We start from the raw sequence: 9275 nt of genomic DNA, 5'->3' as shown, positions 1-9275 counted from the left end.
CTCTGCAGATTCAAACAAACTTCTTTAGAAATAAAAAAACTCTCTTTCCATTTGTCGCTGTGTCTGAGCAAGTTAAGTCTTTTTTCCCCTCTCCCTCTTTAATCCGCCTCTTATTTCAGAAAGAAACACACACACACACACACACACACACACACACGCGCGCGCAGGTTCACGCAGTGCTTTAGTGGCTCAGAGGTTTTTCTTTCCTTTTCTTTCTGTTCTCTGAGCTGAACTTTGGATCTCGCTGGAAAACGCTTCTTTAGAAAGGAGAGACAGAATCCCGGGGTTCTGGATCCCAAAGGGCGTCTCTTAAACTGGACCTCCTCGAACTTCTCCAAAGCCCAGGACGGTGTGAGGAGAAAGGAGCGACCCATCTCAGAGGATTAATGGAAAACGGGAGCCGGGCGTGTTGTTGCGCTGCGATCCTTCCCGGCTCGGTTTAACGATCCGGGTCAGAACATGTTGACCCGCTCTCAGGTAAACAGGCTGCAGGTTGTTAGAGGGCGGCTCCTCGGGTACCAGCTGATGAGGAGGAGGAGGATGAAGAGGGGGCGGGCAGTGGAGCTGCCGCGTGCTCTCTTCACTCTGATCTGAGCAGAACCTCTGACACACACTCAACTTCAGCCTGCAACAACACACACTCCTCATCCTCCTCTTCCTCCTGTCGCCGCCGAACCTTGTGATGTTCTGTCCATTCCGGGTCAGTAGTTAATAAGGATTAGTCCCCCCGCCCCCCCACCCGGATGCTGTTGTTCTGGGTTCATTTTAGTCCATATGCCTTTGACAGGACGATTCTGATAAGCTGATGTGTTCTGGTTCTGCTGGGAGCTCCGGAGACTGAAATCACAACAGGGTCGGAACCTCACAGGAGATCAGACAAGCAGTTCTGTTGGGACCAGGACTGAATGGACACGGTGATGTCCTGTGGCAGGACCGGGCCGCCCGCGGCCCCCAAGGCCCTGGCCTTCTCCATCGACCGGATCATGTCCAAGAGCTCGGAGCCGAGGCGGGGTTCGGAGGAGCGCTCCGAGGGGAGGAAGCTGCTCGGGTTCTGCTCTCCGATCCCCTGCATGATCCCACTGCAGCCCCTCAGCTACGACCTGCAGGCCAAGGCTTTGATGAACTACTCGGAGCTGTGGAGGTCCAGTTTCAGAGGCACCCTGTGCGGCTCCGGGGCCTCTCCGGGTCTGAAGCAGCCGGTACCTACACCCGGGAGCAGGGTGGTGAAACCGCAGGTCTTGCACCAGGCCGTGGCCGTACCCAGCTGCGGGTCCCTGTACTACCTGAACTACCTGGACTCCGCGTACCAGCAGTCCGAGCTGCTGGCCGGACCCTGGTTCTCCGGCCCGCAAGCCCAGGCTTCCCTGTCGGCCCACCACAGACTGCTGCTGCTGGACAACAGCAAGCTGAGCGGTTCCGAGAAGCTGCCCACCCCTCAGTACCCGCACAAGGAGCACCTGCCGGGGCAGCTGGACCAGATCGTAAAGGAGAACCAGGTTCTGTCCGCCGAGAAGAGCTGCGTCAAGGCGCACGGGAAGGTGAGCGGCACCGGGACCGGAGCGGACGGGAAACACAAGAACTTCACCTGTGAAGTGTGCGGAAAGGTAAAGATAAAGTTACTTCAAATTATTCTTTTTATTCTGGCTTCCTTTGAAACGTTTAAAAATAAAATCCAACTATTTCAAAGAAAATGGTTGATCTGCAACAGAACTATCGGGAGTTATTTGAAAATTTGTTTTATTTTAAAGGAAAAATGTATCTAAATTTTAATAGATTTGTATGCATTCATTTTATTCAGTTGCTTTGTTATTCGTTTTGTGTGTGCGTGCAGGTGTTTAACGCGCACTACAACCTGACCCGACACATGCCGGTACACACCGGGGCCCGGCCCTTCGTCTGTAAGGTGTGCGGGAAGGGCTTCCGCCAGGCGAGCACGCTGTGCAGGCACAAGATCATCCACACGCAGGTGAGGGGAGTGTGTGTGTGTGTGTGGTGGGGGTGGGGGGCTGCAGATCCATCAATTCAGCCAAAAACAAACTAAAAAACCTGTTTTATTCTGATCCGCTCCTTCCCAAACGAAGGAAAAGCCCCATAAATGCAACCAGTGTGGAAAAGCGTTCAACAGGAGCTCCACGCTCAACACGCACGTCCGGATCCACGCGGGATACAAACCGTTCGTGTGCGAGTTCTGCGGAAAGGGCTTCCACCAGAAAGGTAAGAAATGCGAAACACAATTATTCTCTGAAAGCATCTCGCTCATAAAATCAACTCAAAACAAAACAAAACGGATTTTTTAAAATCGTTTTATTCTGCTCTGAAATGGAGCAAAAAAACTGACCTTTCAAACCAAGCAAATAAGTGCTGCTTCTGTCGAATTTTAGCAAAATAAAAATAGAAATGAATGCACAACTTTGTGTTATTTATTTAACCGTATCCTAAAAATATTATTTTTTCATTTTCTTTAAATTTGTCTTTTTTAAAGGGATTTTAAATAATTTAGACACATTTGAAACATTTTAAACATCTGAAGCGATGTTTTATTTTATTTTATTGATTTCTCTTTTTGCCTTAACAAACTGTAGACTTATCATATTTTTTATTTTTTATATTTTAAACCACCTTTCTTATGCGTATAAACCGTGATTTGAATTTTATTGTTGCTCTGGTGCTGCTGCCTGTCCGGGCCAGGACCCTCTTAGAAATAAGATATTAAATTTCAACAGACTGCATATATTTCAAGGTTAATAAATATAGAAAAACAAATAAACAGAAGTTGTGAATTAAATCCCTGTTACAAATGGAGGCATGCTTTTCTCAGATAAACCTGAACTAACTAACTAACCGCGCACGCGCTGTAACGTTATTAAATCAGATCGAAGACAGCTGAGTTCTGAAAATTAATGTTTTTTTTTGTTGTTGTTGTTGATGTTGTTGCATTTCATTTTCTCCCTCCGTGAAAAAGCAAAACTGTGCGATGGTTTGTGTCGCACGCGCTGCTGTAATGCGTGAGGCCTGCGGCGCAGTGCGGGATGGCTTCAGTCAAAGTCCTCTGAGCTCCGACAGACCCATTATCTGGCGGGGGGAGTGGGGGAAAGCAGTCCCGTGGCGGGGCTCGGCTGAGGGTGGATCATTAGAAACAGGAGCTGTCACTTTCCAGCACCGTTTGGTCCAGGTCGGCTGCTCCTGAGCCGAACCAAATTTGACAACTTCTTGACTTCAGAACAAAAAAAAAAAAAAAAAAAAAAAAAGAAGATTAATGAAGGCAAGTGGAGCAGTGGCAAGTGGACCCCTCCAGGAAATGTTGATTTAGGGGTGTCTGTTAGCAAAATAACCCATGACCCACTGGACAAATTTTGTTAAAAGTTTCAGAAATTAATTATTGGATGTACATCTACAAGTAACTGACTTTTGGAGCCAATCCAATTCAAGATGGCCCCCACAGCTATTCATTTTTATCCTACACAGAAAGGGCTCTACCTCACTCAGTTTTACAGCTTTTGAGCTGAAATTAGGTGCGATGGTAGCTGAGAGTCGTTCTCAGCACATGCACTGAGTGCTGACAGACCAGCAGCATCCTACAATATGGGCTCATGCATATAACTGGCTGTAACTCATCATTTCTCATCATAAGATGATTTTAGTTTTAACTTTGGCACCAAAGTGGGTGAGTGATGTGCATTTCTTCAGAAAAAATAAATTGGCTGTTAATTCTTGTTATTTATGTTTATATTTTTTACTTTCAGAACCACTGAACTTTAAATTCCTAAAGCCTTTGAAATGCTCATGCAGCCCAAACAATAATAACAGAAATAAATAATCATTTATTAGGCACTGCAGTTCATTTAGTGATTTGTAGAAAAACAAAATTATTGTTAATATTTATTTTTTAATTAAATTCTCCAGTTGTTTTAAACACACACACATCTGAGTAATGTGGATCTTCATTTTAGCTTCTGAACCTGCAGAACAATCTCAGCGTCTTGAGTTTTTTAAATCAGCTAAATGTATGTCCATGTGTTGTTTTACAGAAAAAAAAACATTTAAATTTATGAGCTCCAGACTTGATGAGTGAAAATGCAGCTTACTGTGTGCTGCAGAAGAGGAATTTAAAAAGTGCCATTTTTTGCATCCTTCAGTTTTCACATTCCTGAGCACCCTGAAACCCCTTTTTTTTGGTTGTTGTTGTTTTATTAGGGAACTATAAGAACCACAAGTTGACCCACAGCGGTGAGAAGCAGTACAAGTGCTCCATCTGCAACAAGGCCTTCCATCAGATCTACAACCTGACATTCCACATGCACACACATAACGACAAGAAACCCTTCACCTGCTCCACATGTGGAAAAGGCTTCTGCCGCAACTTCGACCTGAAGAAGCACATCAGGAAGCTACACGACAGCGGCTTCTCCTCAGCCTCAGACGCCTCCAGGGAGCTGCAGAGCTGAGGTTCTGCTCTTCTGAGCCACAACCAACAGGGCTGGGATTGAAACCGGACACGAAGGCCTGCGGTGAGTTTTAGGCTCCTGTTTCAGCAGAGACACTGCAGCACCAAATGCAGTCCTGGACGAACACTTTTAGGAGTTTTATTTCTTCTGTCTGAATAGAATCTCCTGCTCCATTTCAACAAAGACGAGGAGAAGAATGGAAGCATTAAAGTGTAAATAAATAGGTTGAAAGGGTTATTTAAAATGTTCATTGCAATGTTGTGTATTTTACAAAAAAATGTTAATGTGAATAAATAATTTATAACTTATAATAAAAAAGGAATGTTTAGCTTTGCTGTTTCCATTTGTGAATAGATTTGGAAATTAAAATTTTTTAGCACAATGTCTGTAAAACTGACTGAAATATGTGTGGTCTAAAGTAAGTTGGCTGTGGCAGCCATCTTTAATTTAACTGATTCTAACAGTTACTCAATTGTAGATGTACATCTGAAAGAATCGTTAAAATTTGTCCAGCAGTTCACAAGATATTTTGCTAACAGACAGAGTTGATTCTGAATAGTCAATGTAAAAAATATTGAACAAAAATTTTGCACAATCTGTAAGCAGTTTGTGTGAAGGATCAAGCTCAGATATTACCGCACTTTTTTTTTTTTTTTTTTTTTTTAGTATCTGTCAAACTTACTGAATTACAGACATTTTTCTGTTTTGGCTTTTGGGGCCATCTTAAATGAAGCTGACTCCAAAAATCTAAATCTAAAAATGATTTTCTAGAACTTCAGTTAAAATGTATCCAGTTATTCATGACATGTTTTGCTAACAGCCAGACACACACATAAACGTGGACAAAAACATGATTTTGTTTTGCCTTTTGCTTTCTGCCTTTGAGTGAAAACAAATTATAATTTAGATCTGGCCACAATTCAAACCGAGCTGATAAAAAAAAAAAGGCAAAATATTAATATTTTTTGTTTTTGTTACTTTTTTTGAAAAATATAAAGAAATAATAAATAGCAAACGACAAGAAAGCAAAAAAATATTTTAAAATTTGTGACTCTTAAATTCAGTCAGATAACAGAATGCACTCCCACTCACCCACCTGCACACTCCCCTCACACACACACACACAGCACCCACTTTGCTTGAACATTTATTGACAGACACGATCTTAATAAAGCAGCGTTCCTACTTGACTCCAGTATAATGGCGCAAATGATCAGAGGTAACACCAGCTCTTGAAAGCAAATTACATTAAGCAGCTAAACGGCCCCGGGGGGCTGCAGTGGGGGGTGTGGGGAAGAGGCTCATCAGAACCTCAGCTAATGGGCCGCAGTTTCTCATCTGGGCCTCCGTGTTAATAGAACCTGGGTTATTCTGCTCACGGCCTCTGGACCAATATTAAAGCTGCGCGCGTTCTGCGCAGAGGAACATCCGTGCTCTCAGATGGAGCCCTTTCTATTAACAGCTAATTAGCAGACCTACAGAAACCTGGCAGAGCTAATATTGGCGGATGAAGGTCTCGCTCAACAGACGGGTGAGGTTCAGAGAAGAGACCCCACGCAGGGCCCCGTGGAACCCCCTGGAAGTTCACCGGAGCTGGTGACGGCATCAGGACAGCTGGAACATCTGCACAAACTGAGATCAGCTTCCAGAGCTGATCAAGGATCTGTCAGCTCAAAAGGACAAACGGAACCTTTTGTTTCCAGTGTTTTTTTGCTGTTGTTGTCGTTTTTTTTTTTTCTTTGGATTTCAGGAGTGATGTAGATGAGAAGTGACACGAGAGTCATTCACTGCTGTCTGCATCCTCTGGCACAAAATCTCCAACCGCTGCACTGGAAGGATTGAAACTCAGCTCCTTTTATTTGTGAAAAACAGACATCAAAGTATTTAATTTACCATCTGATATTCTGATTTTGTAAACACATATTTTGAAAATTAAATTAAATTAAAAAGCTAGCTTTATGCATTCTTTTAAGGAAATGTCTGCTGCTTTTCATTCCAGAGGTTTATCCTTAGACTATATTGTGCAGTATTGTACTCAGAGTATGGTATGAGAATGACTCTCCACACAAATCTTAGTTCAATATCTGTAAAACTGAATGAGCTGTAGCCATTTTTGAAGCGGCCATCATCAATTGGATTTATTACAAAACCTGACGATTCGAGGTACGTCCCATGATTTCTCTAAAAAAAATCTGTCTAGGGGCTCATGACATATTTTGCTAAAAGGCAAGTCCTCCCAACTTATTCAATTGCTTTTTAACACAAATAGCTAATCAGCCAATCACACGGCAGCAACTCAGTGTCGTTAGGCATGTAGACGTGGTGGAGACAACTTGCTAAAGTTTAAACTGGCCATCAGAGTGGGGAAAGAAAGAAGATGCAAGTGACTTTGGATGTGGCAGGGTCATTAATGACAGATGAATCTGGTCTGAATATTTCAGAAACTGCTGATCTACTGAGACTTTTAAACACAGCCATCTCTAGGGTTTAGAGAATGGACTATAAAAGAAAGTGAGCGGCATTTATGTGGACAAAAAAAGCCTTGTTAATGTCAGAGGTCAGAGGAGAATGAGCAGACTGGTTCGAGTTGACAGAATAGCAACAGAAGCTCAAATAACTACTTATTATAACCAAGGCCATCTCTGAACACACAACACGTCCAACCTTGCAGCCGATGTGCTACAGCAGCAGAAGACCTCAGTTTTCTGTTCTTAGCCACTCCTGTCAGCTCAGAACAATAATTCACACAGGCTCACCAAACTATGGGTAATATGAAATTGGAAAAACATTGCCTGGTCTGATGAGTATCGAATCACTGAACTCCAGTGGCCTCCATGGACACCAGATCTCAATCCCATCGAGCACCTTTTGGATGTGGTGGAACAAGAGATTCAAATCACAGATGTGCAGCTGACAAATCTGCAGCAACTGTGTCAATATGGACCAAAATCTAAGAGGAATGTTTCCAACAACTTGAATATGACATGAATAATTATAGCATTTATGAAGCAAAAAGAGGATTAGCAAGATGTAGTTAATATTAATGTGGCCTGTGAGTGTATATATATTATGTTTTCTAAGGTCAAATGATTGATGCACCGACCTGATTGGGTTTAGAACTGGCCTAATGTGGACTCAGTGATGTGACTGAACATAATGAAGGTATATACAATGGAAACACACAATAAAACAATTCAGTTCAGTTTAATTATAAAGTGTTTATTCACAGTAAAAGTCATCTCTATTATATAAAAGAAATTGGTCCAAATCATTAACCCAATTCAGAGACAGATTCATCTACATTTACAGTCAAATGAAATGCCAGTTAGTAAAAGTTATCTATCCAAGAAAGAACCTTGGTGACAGTGGAAACAAACCTCCAGCAGAACCAGAACCAAAACCAGTCTCAGGATGGGCGGCCATCTGCCTCTTCAGCTGGGGCCTCATCAAAGCATTGAAGCACCAAAAGATCAAAACACTGGGACAGAAATGTCAGGATTTGGGTTTTGTTTAAGTTTCTTTTGTATTGGGTTTATTTTTTCTATTCTGTTATATTTGTTTAGTTGTTTTTTTGCTCCCTGTGCCCTCTGCATTCATATTTCACTTGTCCCCAGTCCATCACTTGTTTGCTTGCCATGCCCATCTTCACTTGCCCCAAGTTTTGTAATCACTGACCTGTATCCACTTCCCCTAATGACCCTCTGTCTTTAAAACCTGCTCATCTCCTCCACTTACTGGTCCCTTGCTGCTTCCATGTGCTGTCTAGTTCCCAGTTGCCTCTTGTGTTTGCTGTTTTGGATTTTTGTTAATGTTTGCATTTAGTTTTGTTTTGCTGCCACATCAGCTTTTGTTTTTGTTTAGTTTCATTTTTGTAAATAAATTAGTTTTTTCCTTAAGCTCAGAATGACTCATTGGGTTCACCTCACTCTCCACTCAACCTGACAAGAAAACTGAAAGTAAAAACAAACATAGACAACACAGAGTAAACACAAACAATTAGCATCACTCACATCTAAAGAAGAGGAAAGGAGGTTCCAGCCGGATGAAGAGAAGCAGTCATGGACTGTGGAGGACCAGATGGAAGGGATGAATCTGCATTGGACAAGCAGATGATGCTGGGACTCTAGTTTGGTTCTGATCCAGTGAAACAGTCTGTATCAGCTGAAGAAGGTGCTGAAAAACTGCTTCATGTCTTCATCATTTGCAGACACTCATGGGCATGTGTTGCTGACACACAACTTGGGCTGAAAACACACACCTGCGACCCCCTCCTCCTCATCCAAACACACCATAGCATGTGTAAGGCCAAACACACGTGCACGGAGCAGCCGTGACGGGAGCCCGCGGGCTGCGGGGGAGGGGGGTGCACATCAGGTTGGTCTTTTCTCCGCTCCTCCTCTGAACATCTGAGCATCAACATCCACAAACAGAGCGGGAGCTTTAATTAAGGCGCGCGCGCGCGCACAGGCTGGTCCAGATTAAGGTCGCGGGAGCGCGCGCTAATCAGCCGTCAACAACACGAGGACGTCTCCAAGTCTTCATGCGGTCCCCTCCACAGACAGGGGTCCGCCGGTGGGGGGGATTTAGGCAATTTGCGGCCCACAAAGGAGCTCGTTTGAGACAGGAAGAGAAGAAAAGGCGAGCCGGGCTCTTTGTCCGAACTCTGAATGGGTTCGAAAATGGGAGATTAACGGGAAGCTTCGGGAGCGGCCCGAAGAGCCGGACCGAGAAGGGGGGTCCAATTAAATCACCAAATGTTAACTTCCATCAGTTTAGCTGCATAAAACTCCAATTAAAGCGTCCCCGCGGTAACAGCTTTCTTCTGTCCTC

The 9275-nt window shown here is 43.5% G+C and overlaps 1 protein-coding gene across 1 annotated transcript; it reads left to right on the top strand.

Moving 5' to 3' along the window:
- Positions 1–575: 575 nt before the first annotated feature.
- On the top strand, positions 576–5078 carry fezf2 (FEZ family zinc finger 2). Its single transcript, XM_017435630.3, has 4 exons — positions 576–1604; positions 1832–1966; positions 2082–2214; positions 4195–5078. Exons 1-4 carry the CDS (start codon positions 906–908, stop codon positions 4443–4445), a joined length of 1218 nt encoding a protein of 405 aa, XP_017291119.1. The 5' UTR covers positions 576–905; the 3' UTR covers positions 4446–5078.
- The last annotated feature ends 4197 nt before the right edge of the window (positions 5079–9275 follow it).

Source organism: Kryptolebias marmoratus, linkage group LG4, assembly GCF_001649575.2.
Source record: "Kryptolebias marmoratus isolate JLee-2015 linkage group LG4, ASM164957v2, whole genome shotgun sequence".
Classification (NCBI taxonomy): Eukaryota; Metazoa; Chordata; class Actinopteri; order Cyprinodontiformes; family Rivulidae; genus Kryptolebias; species Kryptolebias marmoratus.
This window is presented reverse-complemented; position numbering and strand designations above follow the sequence as displayed.

Bases quoted from the DNA above. Each gene is read 5' to 3' on its own strand.
- fezf2 (XM_017435630.3), top strand. From the start codon at position 906: ATGGACACGGTGATGTCCTGTGGCAGGACCGGGCCGCCCGCGGCCCCC. The intron at 1,967-2,081 runs GTGAGGGGAGTG...TCCCAAACGAAG, and splicing joins ACAAGATCATCCACACGCAG to GAAAAGCCCCATAAATGCAA. The intron at 2,215-4,194 runs GTAAGAAATGCG...TTGTTTTATTAG, and splicing joins AAAGGGCTTCCACCAGAAAG to GGAACTATAAGAACCACAAG.